Genomic DNA, 18,885 nt, shown 5'->3' with positions numbered 1-18,885 from the left:
TTTTTTTTTTTTTTTTTTTTTTTTTAATTAAAAATAATGTAATATTTTGTTTGTATTTTATTCTTGTCAGTCATTTGAAGATGAGAGCATTGTTTACATATTTAAACAAAAACAGGAAACTTTTGTCAGTCATTTGAAGATGAGAGCATTGTTTACATATTTAAACAAAAACAGGAAACTTTTGTATTGATGATATATGTGAATGTGAGTCATGAATGTGTGTACGTATTTATACATAATGTACATATATATTAAATGTATCAGAGTAGTTGTACATACTAATTATTGACTTTGTTTGTAATAAATTGACATGTTACAAGTTTTGTCTGCTTTTTATTATTATTACAAAATAAAGAAAATTTCATTAATGAAAATTTATTGATGGAATTTCTGTATATATCTTCGATTATATGAAAAAATTATATTGTTGAGATTTTAATTTTCAATGTTTATAGAGTTGGAGAAAATAAATGTTAATTCAACTTAAAAAAAAATTAGATAATTAATCTATATCTTTATCGTCAAGTAGATTTTTTTCAAAAATCGGACAAATTTATATCTTCGATATGAAATATTTATTTTGTGTTTATAGATCTATTCAAATTTGAATTTCTGTCAACAAATTATTCATAAAATAAAAACTTCAAGGATTCTTAATTTATTTTAAAATACACCTCTATTTTGTGTAAAAGACTAATCTTTTTATTTACATGTGTTTCAAATGTACTATATTGATATTGATAGTAGAGCAGAAATTACGTACTTGCGATAGAGCCATTATTATAAACAATTGTCGCAAATCTAATATCAGTATAAATCCACCTTTAATAATGTACATAGAAATGTCGTTTGAACGAAATAATTCATATACTTACGAGTCGAATTTCTCATTAATTTCTTAAAGTAGAAATATATATTTATTTGTATGTATTTATTTGTGAATATATCTGTAAATAATAAATAATTTGTATACAGTGTAAAACAATTCAAGAAGTATATCATTACGGTGGTATGGAAAAACATTTCTTTATATAATGTTAATATTAACATAATTTCTAACTAAACACAACAGAGAATAATATATGTATATCTATGATTTGACATGATAATGAATCTTTGTTGATATTTTTTTAGGGTTGACGGTTGATTACTGTTCTAGGTTATTTGAACGTTATTGTATAGTTGCGTGTTGTTCGATATTATCCGATTTGTATAATTTATTCAAAACGTAGAGAATATGAATTTATTACCAAAATATGCTGAAGAATTTAGCCAAGTTGATTATTGGAATGCATTTTTCAGGAAACGTGGTAAAAAGAATTTCGAATGGTATATCCTGTTTATATTACTATCGAATTATTAAATCTATATTTGTTTTAAATATACATATATAATTCTTTCATTTTAGGTATGGGGAATATCCAGAATTACGTAGTATATTTTTAAAGTACATAAACGTAAAAGACGATGTTTTAATTGTCGGTTGTGGCAGTTCTACCGTTAGTATGTGCTTGCACGATTCTGGCTACAGGTATGTCACATTCAAAAATTCGAAGTGGAATTATTTTCTTCAAGATTGTAATTTTTGTATAATTCTTTAGCTGTAAGAAATAATATCGGTTAATCTTTATCTAAGTCTAGTTTTCATTGTAGAAATATTACTAATATTGATATATCACATATTGTTATCAAACAAATGCGTGATATCAATGCAACTACGAGACCAAAATTATCTTTCTTACATATGGATGCTACACAAATGACATTTGCTGATGATGTATTTAATGTTGTTTTGGATAAAGGCACTTTGGATGCTCTTATGCCAGATACTAAAGAGGAGACAATATCTAATGTTAACAGATATTTTAAGGTACATTGTATATATTAAATAATGGTTATATGAAATTTTTTTTGCAATCTATATATGTTTTGTACTTTTTAACGTCATGTTATAGAGAATTATAATTATATAATTCATTTTTTACAGGAAATTACAAGAATTTTACGTAATTGTGGCAGATACATATGCATCTCTTTATTACAGGAACATATTTTAAAAGAACTTTTATCCTATTTTCCAAATAATGGTTTTATGTTTCGTATAGTACGTTGTCATGAAGCAGAAGAAAGAGCACGACTTGAAGATGGAAATTCAATACCAATTTTTGCAATAATTGCTACAAAGACAACAAATTTATCACAGACTGTAAGTGTTATGTTTTTATTAAAAAGTAAGTTACTGATTTTTGATATACTATTTAATACTATTATTAGATTCTTCCAATTTCATTGATAATATTTCACTACTATGCATTATAACAATTAAGTTTCTTTCTAAAAGTAAATATTATGTTATTACGTTATTACAACAGGTTCTAGAAATAGCATTAGCTGATGCTCCACCAAAGCGGTTATCATCAATAAATGATATAATATCAGCTATACTGTCTGTGCAACAGTCTGCATTTATTTTTAACATACTTCAAAAACGTAGCGTGGCTGATATTGGAGAAATTTCACTAAATTTAGATTCTCCTAGTAATAAGCATCCATGTTTCACAATCTATATTTTAGATCAGCTTAAGAGACATCTTTCAAAAACTTATGCTGCTTTTATAGTACCACAAGGAAAGTAAGTTTTAAAATACTTAATAATATTTTAATATTGAAATAATGTTTAAATTTTGTTAGAGAAACAGACTGGCTGTTTAGTTCAAAGGAAGGCAGACAACAAGTTCTTAAAAGCTCTCAATGTGATAGACTTGCTATTGTCACACTATGCAGGGAACATAAATTTGAAAGTTGGGATGTTGTAAAAAGTGAAATCAGAGAATGCATTTTGAGTTTAGCACCAGAAGGTTTAATTGACAAAAATGATATTCCATTCCTATCATTGGGTACAGATATTGGGATCAGAAAAACATGCATTGAAGGAGAAAGTAAACTGAGTGGTCCTTTTATTGTTGAAGAGATTGAAAGAGATGGTAATGAATTTAGAAGACTAATTTTCCTAAATAATCCATATGTTGTCCAAAGTGAAGCTCGTCTTAAACAAGGTATATAATTTTACTGCCTTTTGTTTTACTAGAATTATTTTTACAATGTTTTTTATTTATAATTTTTTTTTTTTTAGCTAAATCTAGACGAGGTAAAATGAAAAAAGTTGTTGATCCTGGTTTTTTAGCGTGCGATCATCATATATACATGAGCATCGGTACTAGTGCTGTTATAAATTCTAAAGAAAGCGACGAAATAATGGTCGTAGGTTTAGGAGGAGGTGGATTGTGTACATTTTTATATAACTGTTTTCCTAAGGTATATACATACCATTTAAATTTAATTTATTGGAATTATTAATCACATTATAAATATTTAGTAACAAATGCATTTGTATTCCGTAGTTAAGAATTACTGCAGTCGAACTTGATGAAGAAATGTTAAAAATTGCCACTGATTTTTTTGGTCTTATTCTTGATAATAGAATGAAAGTTGAAATCGCGGACGGTATTCAAGTTATCAAAGACAGTGCATCGAATGACAAAAAATACAAAGCTATACTTTTTGATATTGATAGTAAAGATACTACAGTTGGAATGAGTTGTCCACCTAAACAGTTTCTAGAAATGCCTGTTATAGAATCAGTTGTAAAATGTTTGGCGAGTGATGGTCTTTTTATTCTAAATTTAGTTAGTCGAGATGAAAGTATCAAAAAGACAGTAAAAAATGATCTAAAGTCTATATTTCACTCTCTGGCATGTTATTCTGTACAGAATGAAGTAAATGAAGTTATAATATGTTCTTTGAATGAAATTGATGATATCGAGTGGAAACATATATTACAAAAGGCTGTATCAGTTTTAATTGAACAGATGTCTACGAGAAAATTATTAAATGACACAAAGATGTTTGAGTTATCGACCTTGATGGAAAGTCTGCATGTAGAATGTTAAGTGAAGGTAGATATATATTTATAAATAGATCAATTATTAATTTCATGTATAATATTTATCCCGACTTCTGTAAATATTAAAATAATAAGAATGAAATATATTTTTGTACAATGTCTTCTTTTCAGTTTTAATTTCTTTTTATTATTAATTTGATGATTGATATCGTAAGCTTTGATATCCTTAATTTTAACTATCTTTTATGATATAAAAATTAAAATAATAATAATAATGAAGATTAATTCATTTCCATAGTGAAGACACTATCATTTAATTAATTATTGTCATTTGTAGATATTAATTTAAAAAGTTGTTCCTAATTTTAAAACGAACAGACTTTCTCTCTTACTATTGTAATTTTACATCTAGGTATGTGCTTTGATTTCAAAACCCATCTACCTGGTGTAGATTCTCGTTTGTTGAAAAATGTCACGCAAAAATAATGTTCTAAGTAAAGTAAATAACGACACGGCTTTTGATATTACGATACATTTGATTAAAAATCAAAAAGATAGCAGAATTTAGTTTATGGTACCTTCATTTTATGATTGCGTGCTATTAGGCTAACGCAAATTACGATAAACACGAACATTACCATCGATACAGATTTTATTGTTATTGATTTTATTTTATTGTATTCTGTATTTAATACATGATACATACATTTGTAATTAGTATACATAGTAGCGTTAAAAAATTATTTAAAAAATTGAATTAAATAAAATTTTAATTAATCGGAAAAATTTATCAAAAGAATAAAGAGATAAATTTCCTTTACGATTGATTTGCAAGTTAAATGATCCTCCTGTATCAATAGATACACCTATTTGAAACATATTTGATTAATAAATGAAGAAAGAAAAATTTAAAAGGGGTATGTGAAATAAATCGAAAGACATATCTTAAAATCCTTAAGACAGATGACAGTGTAAAATACTTGTAATAGATGGTGATTTATCACGTGGTAAATAATAATTGAATATTTTGTAATTGTAGGAGGCATAACTTAACGCAAACGAGACTATTCAGGATCTAAATTCTAAACAGCAGCTACATGGAGTGTTCACGCTTGCCAGAATAAATTAACCGAATAAAAAGTCAAAGATGCCTTGATGATACCATTGTGCTTCCATTTTCTGGCAATTTATGCGCATTTAAAAATTTTTGACAAGCTAAACACGAGCGCAACGTATTGAATAATATAGAACGGGAACCCTTACCCAGTCAGAGGACATTTTTCTCCGAATGTTTGAAAAGAATTTGATTCTGGAAACATTTTTGAAAGAAATTCGATCGTCTGGAAATCGTAGAATTGTAATATTCTCAAAATATTGGGAACGAAGGGAGCATAAAGAAATTAGAAACTTTGCCGATTTGAGATGTGTGAATTTTTTAAAAGAATATCGATCGAGAAATCTCAAATTCTTTTATTTGTTTATTTGAAATAATCATGATCAATCCTTACAAAGAATCGCAAGTGATTCAAATAAAAATTCTTGTGTAAAATAAAATTTGAACGATGAGAAAAAGATTTATGCACATAATTAGTGGTCGCTGTGAAAATTTTTATCGTTTGACAATTTAGTTAGAACAAGAGTTTAAGAGACAAAAGTGATTTTGTAAGACAAAGAAAACTTAGAATAACGAAGTCACTTGTTATAGAGGAGAAACAGCAGGTGGCATCGCTTTCGGAACGATGAAAAAAATGTGTAACGGCGAACTTTCACCGGTTAATGAGACGTTAATGCAACAAATGGCATGCCTTTGGTTAAAATTTAACTTAATACAAGTACAAAATGTCGCCGTCCTAGCATCCATCTTAGAATAATTATTTATTAATTAAGATTTTTTGCTCCTCCCCAGATGAATATTCGACTAAAAGAAAAACATCAACTCTGTAAGTACATCAAAGTCGTATAATTATGATATCTTTCAAACAAATTAATCTTGAAGGTCTGTCTCTACCCTTTAATCTTAATCGAATTTTAATCTCGAGATCAAGAAGTATTACAGAAAAGCAAATGAAAAAGAATGTGAGGACACTTGCAATAACATTTTAATTATTTCGAAAAATGAATAAAAGAAATAAAGACAATCGTTTCTAGCTATTCGCTATAAGAAAGTTGTAAATGCGTAAGTCAATGATTAGCATTAATAAATCTATTTTTTAGCTGTTCTTGGAATTTGCTAGCTCAGAAAAGAAGGGAAAATTGAACCAATAATAGTAAAACGCATTATCCCTGTAATAAAACGCAATCATGTTGATAATTATAATGTTAAGGAAAATTGAAAGACGATATGTTCTCATGGGATAAATATTTTATTGAATAATGTATGTGTTTTCTTTTAATGATTTTTAAGCTATTTTCTATTTCTAATGCTCTAGTCTTTCTTCAGTAAAAAATTCTACGTATTTGGATAGAATGATTCAGTTGTAAGATCATTTACGGATCATTATATCCAAAGAATGATAATTGTATCTACAGTAAAAAAATCTAATAGTACAAATGTGAAAATAAGATAAAACAACGAAGAAAGAATTTAATTTTATTATTTATCAAATTCTTCTTACAATGCAAAATATATGGATTTTTCAGAGATCATAATTTCAGACAAAATATCATATCGTAAAAATTAATAATGATTAATTGTTACGCTATAATTATTTCTGAAATTTATCCCGTGAGATGTATATCCCAAGATTCTTTCAATTGAGAATTAAAATTATTCTAACAAAAAATATAAAAAGAACTTAAATATATCCACGATTATATCCATTCGTTGACCAACAATAGGATAGTGATGGTATGATTATATTATATTCGAGTAATGCTAGGGAATGTCACGAACACAGGGAACGATTATTCGCAAGAAACGACACGATGAAAGAAGTCGGCTTATTTTTTATTCACCATCCTCACGGGGACAATTCTCTGTCGATATTTATCGAGCATGTTTCTTGCGACGCGACGTACAAGTCACGATTAAAATTGTTCTTAGGAAGAGAATTCCCTGACGGGGAGGCAGATAAATGTTTTTAAATAGGTCTCCACGGAAACCCGCGCGTTCGCGTAAAATTTTTATTTTAATCGTTTGTTTGTAGATGATTGCAACGTTGCGTGGCTTTATTATTATTATTAATAACTCCATCGAGAGTGTCTCATCCAATTAACGCGACAATTTGATATTCGACTTCAACTGAAATTGTGCGAAATTATGAAATTATGCTGGATACGATCGCTCTATTCGTAATAGCTCGAGGAAGTCTAGACGACTGATATCTAGACTTTCTAGACGTAGTAATCGATATAATCTCGATCGAATTTGTTTCTTCTTCTGTTCCAAGAAGCTTCCCGATTTTGAGAAACACGAATCTTTATTTAACATAAAATTAATTATTTCTTCATTAATTTTAATTTCTTCTTTCTCCACCTCAACAGGGAAATAGAAATACGAATTGATTTGTCATACGAATGCTCGACCCAAATCGAAAATTTGATTTAAAATCATTCAGTTAAAAAATATTCATTGTTAATCTTATGTATCTCTTTTTTTCTTCTTTTTTTCTTTTTTTATTATAATTCCTTTCTTTGTTTGAGGTCAATTCATCCACAGGGGTTTGCGATGGAAACGTGTCGCGCTCGTACAAACGATTAATTCTATTCCCAGTGGTATAAAACTTGCAGCTAGCTCGATTATTACGGCAAACATAGTATTTTCCACGGTGGAGAATCCCCCAGGAGGTATTTTTCATGGAACTATGTAGCAGAAACATTAATAATTCAATGGAAATCATCATCGACTGTTACATTCTTCAAATAGGTTTTAAACTACATTTTAATATTTCACTGTGTTTCCTCAAATAATCTTTTCTATGACAATTCTACTACGGATCTTTATGTAATTTTTACGAAAATAATTGAAGAAATGGAGCTTGTGAAGAAATTTATTCCCTATTACAAAATATTGCTTATAAGAAGTAACTATGCTTTTGATATTTTATTTATTTTTGCATGTTATACATTCTCTGCGTTAGTAAAACTAATTTTATTATTTAAATTATCCATAAGTCATAAAAATCCGTAGTCTAGTATTAATTTTACAAAAATCAATTTTACGAAAATTTTTTACTCGTACGTAAAAGTAACTCGACAAGTTTGCTCTTCTAAATCTATTCAAATTTCATCGGGACTACAAACAGAAATCTTCTATGCAAATTACTGTTATAAATTGGTGGTCCATTCGTTTCGTATTCGATTGTTGAAGAGATGACAAACAAACCATTAGTGAAATACTCGATATCGTCAACCTGATGCGACGTTTTGGTGAATCGACGGAATTTCACTTTCCAAAGAACCTTAATTACCATAAAAGGGAACTCTGAGGTATGCTAGCTTGACATCGATTTCAAGGTGCGTCTCGCCAAAGAACGCAGCTCTGAACCCTCGAATACAAGCGTGTCTAACGAAATGTAACAGAGATCTACACAATAGGTGCGCGTACATTAGAATGAAAATCGTGGGACTAATCGTGGCTATTCTATTGCTACAACTTGCCTTGACATCGTATTTCAGTCGATTTCGTCGATTATAGGATAGCGTGAACAGTTTCTTCTAACGTGGAATTAATTTTTAGTTCTGAGAATTTTGACCGAGAAAGATTTATAAAATTTATGTTATCCTTTAACATACACACGTATCTGGAAAACTTATGAGCGTAATTAATTTTAAAATGATTTTAAGTATCGTGGACTTTATCTGTAAATTGTACATTATATCATCTGCTATCCTAATCCGGCGCTGAAAAATATTCCTGACGTTTGCTCTTTCTTTCAGTGCTTTCAGTTCTTTATGCTTCTTCGATACTTCTGTTTTTACTGTTTTACGCCCGATTAAATGTTTCTTTTCGCGAGAATATCTAGGGAGAAAGATCTCCATATTTTAGCGAAGTCTCAACGAAGCCCATTTCAATTAATTAATTGCCTTTTATTAAAGAATATGTTTTTAAATCGGTTGAAGATATTTTTCTACGCAGGATGTTTCTCATTGCGAAAACAACATCCAGACAAAGATTTCTATATATGTAAAACTTTTACGAATTAATTCGATGTAATGTAAATTATGTAAAACTTTGCGAATTAATTAGACATAATGTGTGAAGCTGTGTGAAAAATTTCTATATGTAAAACCTTACGAACTAATTAGATGTAATGTTATGTGAAAATTCGCTGCGCCATTCAAGCGGGATATCTATGTAACTATGATTAATTATTTGAATAAAAGTTGATGATCAGAATTGAATTTGTAAATGTTATTTGAATTCAACCCCTCCTTAAAAAATTCTAAAAATGTATAAATTTATCGTATGACTCGGGTAATACTTAAACGACAATTAGATAAATCCGTCGGTCGAGATTACAAAAGTATAGCTTTAATAGATGTATTTTGATTTTCGAATCGTATAAAGGAGAAAATTGAGAATCCGATTAGAACGATTTAACTGTAAAAGTTCATAAATTAATTCTCTTAATTAGTTTTCTTTCAAAATAAAAGTTTGAAGAATTTACGAATTTTCGAAATACATACGCGACGAAACTATGAAATTAATTTTATCGTATGTTAGTGAATGAATAATCGCTAATTATTCGTTTTCCAAGATAAATTTGTACACATTTAAAATTAGATATCGTAATCTAGACTTTAAGCAACATTACTGCGTAGTTTTGGAAATGAGTTTCTGTTTAATTAATAATTGTTTCGACAAGTATCAGGGATTTTGCAATATATAACACCAATTTTATATTAATATTATTATATTAATAATTATACATTCAAAAGATTAATTTAATTATAGAATCTTCGCAAAAAATTCTGCTTTGCTATTCACACGTAGAAATTGACAAATTAATTACATGTGTCATTCAAATAATATGAAAATTCATACGGTAATGATAAGAATTACGTGTAATAATTGTTAATAATTAATTATTTATACTAAAATTCTGACCAAAAACCATGAATATTTATGATTTAGTCTTTACTCTATGATAAATGTACAAAGCTCATACAGAAATCGAGTAATTAAAGAATATTTAATAAGACGGAGAAGTATATCTGTCCTTCGTACACTGGCGCTGTTCTTTTTTACGACTCAGCTTATATTATTTATCCGATTGCGACTAGAAACTCGGAAATGTAACAGGAACATAGAATATGTATGGAGGTATCTCAACTCCTGTTAGACAAGGAACGCAACACCGTCAGACGAGGACAGACGTACACCGCGTGACAGACAAGGAGCGCGATATTCTACGACAAGGACAGACATACTTTTCTCTCTAACCTATTGAATTTTCACTAATTATTTGAATTTCAGGAATAATTCATACACTTTTGCCATTAAAGAATACAGAATAAGCCTTAAGCAACATTCTTATACCACTTTTGACATGATTGTCCATTTATTTAATTGGTTATTAACGATTATTGCGACGAGTGTCTGGGCGTACGCGACACATGCCTACAATTTTTCATTACTATCGAGCACTTGCATGATTGAAGCTCGTTATTTCAAATTGTAGAAACTTCCTTAGACTCTGCCCTTTATATTCAATGCATGAACATTAATAATTAATTTATTATTTGCTAATCCAAATTATGCGAAAATTCATCGCGTCGGTTTTCCGTAGTAACATAACACGGCGGATTGACGTACAATAATCATTAATAACTGTTAATTTAAGCAACGATTCCGATACAAAACTATATGTGAATGTCGTTTATAGTCTGGTTTTTCTTCCAAAAGTGCATGATTTCAACCAAGAAATCGAATAATTGATAAATATTCGATGAATTTGACAGAAAAGTACATGTATCCTTGTCACGTGACGTTGTTGTTCTTTTCTATACTCGAGTGCTGCCATCTATCGGAGTGGCGAAACTTGGACTGAAAACTTGGAAATGTAACAGGAACATAGAATATAAACAGAGGTATCTCGACTACTGTCAGACAAGAAGCGCGATACTGTGCAAAAAGGACAGAGACACGTGACGTAGACAAAGAAGGAGGGCACTATCAACCGACAAGGACAGACATATTTCTCTTTCCAATCTGTTGAATATTCAGTAATTACTCGATTTTCAGAAACAATTTGTACACCTTTGGGATAAAAGAATAAAGTGCAGATCTCAAGCAACATTTCTATACAGTTTTTGATACAATTTTTTGTTTAACTAATTAGTTATAAACGATTCTTTCAACAAGCGTCTGGGCCTACGCGTGACTGTAATATGCATGACTACGATTTTTCATTAGTATTGAGCTCTTGCAAGATAAAAGCTTATTATTTGGAATCGTAGAAGCTTCCTTAGACTTTGTACTTTATTTTCCGTACAAAAACATTAATAATTAACTTTCTATTAATCCAAATTATGCGAAAATTCATCGCATCGGTTCTCCGGTATCATCGGTAGTAACGGACAGTGGTGCAGTAATAATTAATTACTCTTAATTTAAACAACAATGCCGATAAAAAACTATATGTGAATGTCGCTTGTAGTCTGAACTTTAGTCCATGATTCCAAAAGTGCATGATTTCGTCCCAGAATTCGAGTAATTAGTGAATATTTAACAGATTAGAAAGAGAAATATGTCTGTCCTTGTCGGTTGATAGTGCCCTCCTTCTCTGTCTACGTCACGTGTCTCTGTCCTTTTTGCACAGTATTGCGCTTCTTGTTTAACAGTAGTCGAGATACCTCTGTTTATATTCTATGTTCCTGTTACATTTCCAAGTTTCCAATCCCACTCCGGTAGATGGCAGCACTCAAGTATAGAAAAGAACAACAACGTCACGTGACAAGGATACATGTACTTTTCTGTCAAATTCATCGAATATTTATCAATTATTCGATTTCTTGGTTGAAATCATGCACTTTTGGAATCGTGGAAGAAAAACCAGACTATAAACGACATTCACATATAGTTTTGTATTGGAATCGTTGCTTACATTAACAGTTATTAATGATTATTGCACGACAATCCGTCGTTCTAAGTTCCTACGGAGAACCGACGCGACGAATTTTCGCATAATTTGAATTAACAAATAATTAATCAATAATCTTTGTACATGGAACGGAGAGTACAGAGTCTAAGGAAGCTTCTACGATTCCAAATACCGAGCTTTAATCTTGCTAGAGCTCATTACCAATGAAAAATCGTAGTCATGCATATTACAATCACGCGTAGACCCAGGCACTTTTTGAAAGAATCGTTTATAATTAATTAATTAAACAAAAAATCGTATCAAAAATTGTATAGGAACGTTGCTTGAGATCTGCACTTTATTCTTTTATCCCAAAGGTGCATGAATTATTTCTGATAATCGAGTAATTAGCGAATATTCAACAGATTAGAGAGAGAAATATGTCTGTCCTTGTCGGTTGATAGTGCCCTCCTTCTCTGCTTACGTCACGTATATCTGTCCTTTTTGCACAGTATTGCGTTTCTTGTCTGACAGTAGTCGAGATACCTCTGTTTATATTCTATGTTCCTGTTACATTTCCAAGTTTTCAATCCCAATCCGGTAGATGGCAGCACTCGAGTATAGAAAAGAACAACGTTACGTGACAAGGATACATGTACTTTTCTGTCAAATTCATCGAATATTTATCAATTATTCGACTTCTAGGTTGAAATCATTCACTCTTGGAATCGTGGAAGAAAAACCAGACTATAAACGACATTCACACGTAGTTTTGTATCGGAATCGTTGCTTAAATTAACAGTTATTAATGATTATTGTACGTCAATCCGCCGTGTTATGTTACTACGGAAAACCGACGCGATGAATTTTCGCATAATTTGAATTAACAAATAATTAATCAATAATCTTTGTACATGGAACGGAGAGTACAGAGTCTAAGGAAGCTTCTACGATCCCAAATAACGAGCTTTAATCATGCAAGTGCTCGATAGTAATGAAAAATTGTAGACATGTGTCGCGTACGCCCAGACACTCGTCGCAATAATCGTTAATAACCAATTAAATAAATGGACAATCATGTCAAAAGTGGTATAAGAATGTTGCTTAAGGCTTATTCTGTATTCTTTAATGGCAAAAGTGCATGAATTATTCCTGAAATTCAAATAATTAGTGAAAATTCAATAGGTTAGAGAGAAAAGTATGTCTGTCCTTGTCGTAGAATATCGCGCTCCTTGTCTGTCACGCGGTGTACGTCTGTCTTCGTCTGACGGTGTTGCGCTCCTTGTCTAACAGGAGTTGAGATACCTCCATGCATATTCTATGTTCCTGTTACATTTCCGAGTTTTTCGTCGCCATTTTACAGATAGCAGTGTACCAGTACCTTAGTTGGAGGAAGCGATAGCCTGATTTGTCTATGAACTATTTATTAATTACTCGATTTCTAGAACAAAATCATGCGTTTTTTGAAATCGTGGAATAAAGACTATTCTCGCATAATTTTATAGCAGAGTTCTTTTTCGAATAATTAATCATAATAATTTTTGCACTGTATCTTGTTATTGCGCAAGACTCGTGCGACGAATTTTCTCATGTATTTTAAGTTACATTTAATTTGTGAATTTTTAGACGTGAAATAGTATAAAAAGCACAGGATCCAAGATCTTTTAATTCCATTCATTTCGTAAAATTTCAATGTTAATAAAAAATCTCAAGATCCCTGACTCTTGCCCAAATAACTGTTAATGACTGATTGTTAATAATTAATTAAATAGGAATTAGGAACTATTAGAAACTGCGTGAGAACGTTGCTTAGACTGTATATTTTACTAATTCCAAAAGTATATGAATTTGTCCTAGAAAACGGGTACCTGGCGATTATTCGTTAGCATGTTATCATTTTTCCCAGGATGCGATAATGCTAGTGTTTTGAGTTTACATAAATCGTTTATATTTTTATTTTGAAAAAAAAAAAAAGGAAACTGTTCAAGAGAATTGATTTTGTAAACTTTTTACCGTCGAATCGTTCTAATTAAGTCCTTGAACTGTAAAAAGTACGCTTGTTAAAATCTTTCACCCACTGAGCTGTTGGAATGAATTTATTAAATAAGCATGCTACTGGTATACTGGTATACTTTATTTTATACTTAATTAATTTATTAATTCGTCGAGCGTAAAGCAAACTGTCAAAATACGTCGTACGTAGCGATGCAGAAACTTGGTCGTCAATTCAGTGGTGTGACTCGCATAAATGCATACTTGGAGCGAAGGTAAACCATAAAGTGTCAGACCATAAATCTTCCTAGCCAGTCGTAGCGAGTACTGCGATCGTATGAATATGTATTTAGTTCTTCGTAAAAGCTTATTGCAACGGAAGCAATCTGTAGAAGGAGGAAATGAATCGAACGCAAAATAAAATTTCAGAAATTCAGAAATTTATTCTTTTATACAGAGGCGAACGAGAAAATTCGTAAGATAGATACTTAATTCGCAATTTTATATATTATATATATAGAATGGAATTACATTCAATAATACAGGCGATTGGTATATTTAATGTCTATTATAACAGTATTTACAGCGTATGTAACAACATAGTAGAACTTTCTTTCATCCGTTGCAGTTGTATCTCTCGGTGCATGCGGGTCGATAAAGCAAGTTAGAAAAGACTGAAAAAAGAATTTTTTTTTACAAATTCCCGTACAATTCTACGCATAACTTTTTATTTTTTTCGCGATTTTACAATTTCAGTTCTCTAGTTCATCAGTCGATGAACTTCCGTACGGTATGATGAACATTGAATATTGATTGATTCATATAACATTCCATATGTGATGAATAATAGTTGTCGTGAAAATGTTACAATAATTATATGAAATTATTATGTAATAATTCAATGAAATTATTAAATGCACATTAAGTACACATGTTCTTGAAACGGTTGGTAGGTGATTGTTTACCGTGTCAGATTAGTAAAACGTTTCGACAAGAATCTGTGGACCAACGTCGGCTAAAATAAAGGAAGGAGATGCTATCTGGCGTAATTTATCTCCTTTTCTATCGCGCTTTCATCGCTTATCCTTCGAAGGAGGCGTCCACCGTTGGATAATTCGTCCCCGAGGCAAAGGATAATCGTCGATAATCTATTACACCGTCGATCCTCGCTCCGTTCTTTCCCCCATCTTTCTCTCTTTCTTTTCTTTTCTTTTCTTTTCTTTTTTTCTTTTGTACCTTTTTCTCACCTGCTTCGCTCGCAGGCTTCTACAGCGGAACCGAAACGTTTCAATTTGAAATCGTCGTGTTCGAACGTTTCAATTAATCCTAATACTACCGACGATCGAGGGATAAATTATCAAACGGTCGGCATAATACTGCGTTTTAATTGAAATTATTAAGTTTAACTGAAATTATTAAGTCGACGTCGATGCTGGAAAGTATTTTCGGTTTTCAAATGAATTTAATCTTTACCTGAATAGAATATAAAATACAAGTTCCTTAAATTCCGAGTGATATTATACAAATCACTATGTGGGTAGATGCATGTAGGAGGATTGAAATTTTTTTAGTTGCTAGGTGGAACTATTGGCGAGGTAAATAATAAATATAAAGATAATCTGACGAAACTTCTTTGTATTTTTTTTTCTTTTTAGTATATTTCTTTTGTAGTATATATATATATATATATATACATTTTTTTTTAGTATATTTTTTCTAATTGATAAATGAATTAACTACTGTATGATAATCGTATCAACTACTGTGTGATAGTTTTCAAAGGAAATATCGTATTTGATTATTTATTTTATCACACTCGTTTCTTTCACGAATTACTTTCGTTTTAACCATTTCTTTAATTACATATTATTTTAGATAATTTACAGACTCCATCTTTCTTTCTTTTCATAAATTTTATAATTTTTCTCCCCAATTTTAATTTCGTTCATCTCCCTAATTATTCTTCGGCCGCTTTCATTACATTTCCCCCCAATCGTTTCTCTCACCGTTTTATTACACTTACCTCTCTCTCCATTTTTTTTTTCTTCCGTTTCACGTTGCACTTTATGGGTCATAAGCAGCCGGATGACCTAATAAAAATATAAAGATTATGGAATAAAACGGCAGGTGTAATTGCATTGTGGTAGGCATCATGCTTCGAGCCATCCGCATAGCGTGACGCGAATGGCTCTGGAAAAAAAGCGCTATTGTTTACCGACTCGTTATTTATATTGCGGCGTGTCGCAGCGAGCCTACGCTAACTGTTATACCAAAAAGATAAGCGAAACGCCATGAAACCTACGCTCACGTGAATAGAAGAAATTATTGATGATACCTCCCGAGGAGCTTTCGCGAAAAGGTGTTACCGATAATTCCTCGCGTCCCGGCGAAATTATTTATTCAAACGGTTTTATTCTCTATTTATGATTCGTATTTTCTCTATTAATTACCTAATCATTTTCGATCATTTTCTTGTTATTTGTATTTGACCGATAATAATGTGAAACTCATTGATGAAGCGTGTTAATTTATTATTTATTATTTCTTTAAGTTTATTATTTATTAATTTATTAATTTATTATTTATTATTTCTTTAAGTTTATTATTTATTAATTTATTAATTTATTATTTATTATTTCTTTAAATTTATTTATTAATTTATTATTTATTATTTCTTTAAATTTATTATTTATTATTTCTTTAAATTTATTATTTATTTATTTAACTTTAAATTTATTATTTATTACTAATGGACTATTCTTGTTTCTTCGCTGCTTGCGTTGGATTGACAATGATTCTGTTAATTATGAATAATAGTAACAATTATATTAATAACTGTATTATTATGATATATCATATAATTGTTCGTCAAATGAAGCAAGTAACATACTCCACTATTAGAAATTAGAAATAATATTCTGTTATAAAATTACTACGAGTAACAGAAAGCAGGTTCTTCACGTAAGTATCAGTGTTTTTATAATTTTATATACTTTATCATATTACTTTTTTATATACTTTATCATATATTATAATATTACTTTTCATATGAATACGAAGGCTCCTATGTAATTTCTGTAAAGAAGGAGAGGATTGGGAGAAATGAATTTGACACAAGTAATTTTGTAAGAAAAACAATTTATTCAATCGATACCGTTTCTTTTTATACCAATTATAAACATATTTTTTGGTTTTACCGATATAACACAAAGTTCTCTCAAACACGCTCGACAATCACGCATCTCTCATGCTCGCGTACAATTACATAAATCTACTGATCGACGCATCGGCCTTTCTTCCCTTATCTAAATCTTATTTCTCGTCGCGCTAACCTTCAAACTGTCATTTGCCAAGAAATTTATGTTCAAACACAGTATCATTGTTTTGCTAAAAAAAAAAAAAAAAAAAAAAAAAAAAACAGTGGAAAGTCGTAATATCGATCGTGACATTTTCCAACATGATTGATCTCAAGAATCCTAGTGACAAAGTCTATATAGTATTAATCATGACAGTTTGAAAGTTAAAATCGACAAATCACGATTGCAATTGGACTACAGATTTTTACGCGTTATAAAATTTCTGCATAAAGATATCTAAAAAGAAACAAATGAAACTCGAGTAGAAATTTCGTTTGATATACCTTAGTCTCAATGTTTTGTGCGTCTTTTGCGTACAACGTTCATTTTGGATAATTTCCAGTTTCCCGTAAGTGCGTAAAAATCGGCAGTCCAATTGCCAATCGCCTCTCGAAACGTGGTCTCACGCGGTTTAACAATTCGTCCCGACGATTGCGATTAGAGATATCCGAGTGAGATATTACGTTTCGCTTGACGATTCACCGTTCTTCAAAAACTCGCGCTCTTCGATCGGAACACGATCGATTAATCTTAATGGTAGGTACATATATATATAATACAATTCGCACGCAGAAAGGGACCAAAGTCTTTGGTGAATTTTCGGGTGTGGTGATTTACGATTCACATGCTCGTAACAATTCTCGACGGTGAATTACAATTTTCTCGAACCCGAACAATACCTTTCGACTAGGTCCGACTTACGCTACATCTTTGGTCCTCTAGCCGCTATGATTCTTTGCCAGACATCGGAATTTCTACTGAAATTTTCTAGTCTTCTTTTTTTTTTTTTTCCCCTCCCCGCTCGTTTCTGCCTCGTCTCTCTTCCGATTCGACGAGGACACGAGATTATTTACAGTCATTTTTATTATTTTCTCTAAAAAATAAAAAAAATAAAATAAAATAAAATAATTATTCTCCCTAATTTCGTTTTTCTTTTTTCTTTTTTCTTTTTCGAGTAATTAATATAATTTCAACGAATTAAATTTCTTGCATTAATAATTTCGTCAAGAAGTTAGGAAATTTGAGAAATTGTAGAAATTAATAGAATGGAACGAAGCAGTTGGACAATTTATCTTTTGCTCTCGACGTCGCATTGAGATTTCGACAGTTAACTAGAGAAATTTTAATCGCAAATAGAAAGTCGATTTCTTAATTTAATCACGCTTGTACAAGCGTCTCCATGAAATTAATATTCATTGCACACGATGAACGAAAGTTCCTTTGGTTTTGGAAGATAGTTGCTCGACGAAGAAAACAACGATTCTCATTCTTCTCAATAATAAAACTTTCACTTAAACGTGAAATCGATATTGTTCGAATATTACATAACATATTCAAATAAAAATGTAATTCCGTTAATTGGAAAGCAATTAGATTGCGATATTAATACAGAAATACAAAATGAATTTATATCTAACAATGATAAATATTTATCTCGATATTTGCGATCAAAAGTTTCTAAACTAAAAACACTGTGAAATCAATATAATAAAACTCGAGAAAATTACCTAATTGAAGCAAGACATGTTCCTTTGAAATAAACGTTCTGTCCACTCGCGACTCTGATTGCAGGAGGTAGAAATAAATAAAAAAATATGAGAAAGGAAAG

The 18,885-nt window shown here is 30.6% G+C and overlaps 1 protein-coding gene across 2 annotated transcripts; it reads left to right on the top strand.

Moving 5' to 3' along the window:
* The first annotated feature begins 917 nt into the window (after positions 1-917).
* On the top strand, positions 918-9,242 carry LOC122528862 (eEF1A lysine and N-terminal methyltransferase homolog). Of its 2 annotated transcripts, none has more exons than XM_043654451.1 (10): positions 918-1,009; positions 1,135-1,329; positions 1,409-1,531; positions 1,654-1,870; positions 1,988-2,206; positions 2,373-2,632; positions 2,692-3,056; positions 3,134-3,315; positions 3,402-3,956; positions 4,944-9,242. In XM_043654451.1, the coding sequence occupies exons 2-9, from the start codon at positions 1,238-1,240 to the stop codon at positions 3,948-3,950; spliced, it is 2,007 nt and encodes a 668-aa protein (XP_043510386.1). In that variant the 5' UTR covers positions 918-1,009; positions 1,135-1,237; the 3' UTR covers positions 3,951-3,956; positions 4,944-9,242. The 2 variants fall into 2 exon arrangements, with proteins under 2 accessions (XP_043510386.1, XP_043510396.1); XM_043654461.1 differs by having other exon boundaries at positions 956-1,036.
* The last annotated feature ends 9,643 nt before the right edge of the window (positions 9,243-18,885 follow it).

This window comes from Frieseomelitta varia, unplaced genomic scaffold (assembly GCF_011392965.1).
Source record: "Frieseomelitta varia isolate USP_RPSP 00005682 unplaced genomic scaffold, Fvar_1.2 scaffold_130, whole genome shotgun sequence".
Taxonomy (NCBI): Eukaryota; Metazoa; Arthropoda; class Insecta; order Hymenoptera; family Apidae; genus Frieseomelitta; species Frieseomelitta varia.
Note: the sequence above shows the minus strand (reverse complement) of the source record. Positions and strands in the feature narration are given on the sequence as shown.

Bases quoted from the DNA above. Each gene is read 5' to 3' on its own strand.
- LOC122528862 (XM_043654451.1), top strand. From the start codon at position 1,238: ATGAATTTATTACCAAAATATGCTGAAGAATTTAGCCAAGTTGATTAT. The intron at 1,330-1,408 runs GTATATCCTGTT...CTTTCATTTTAG, and splicing joins GGTAAAAAGAATTTCGAATG to GTATGGGGAATATCCAGAAT. The intron at 1,532-1,653 runs GTATGTCACATT...TTTTCATTGTAG, and splicing joins TTGCACGATTCTGGCTACAG to AAATATTACTAATATTGATA.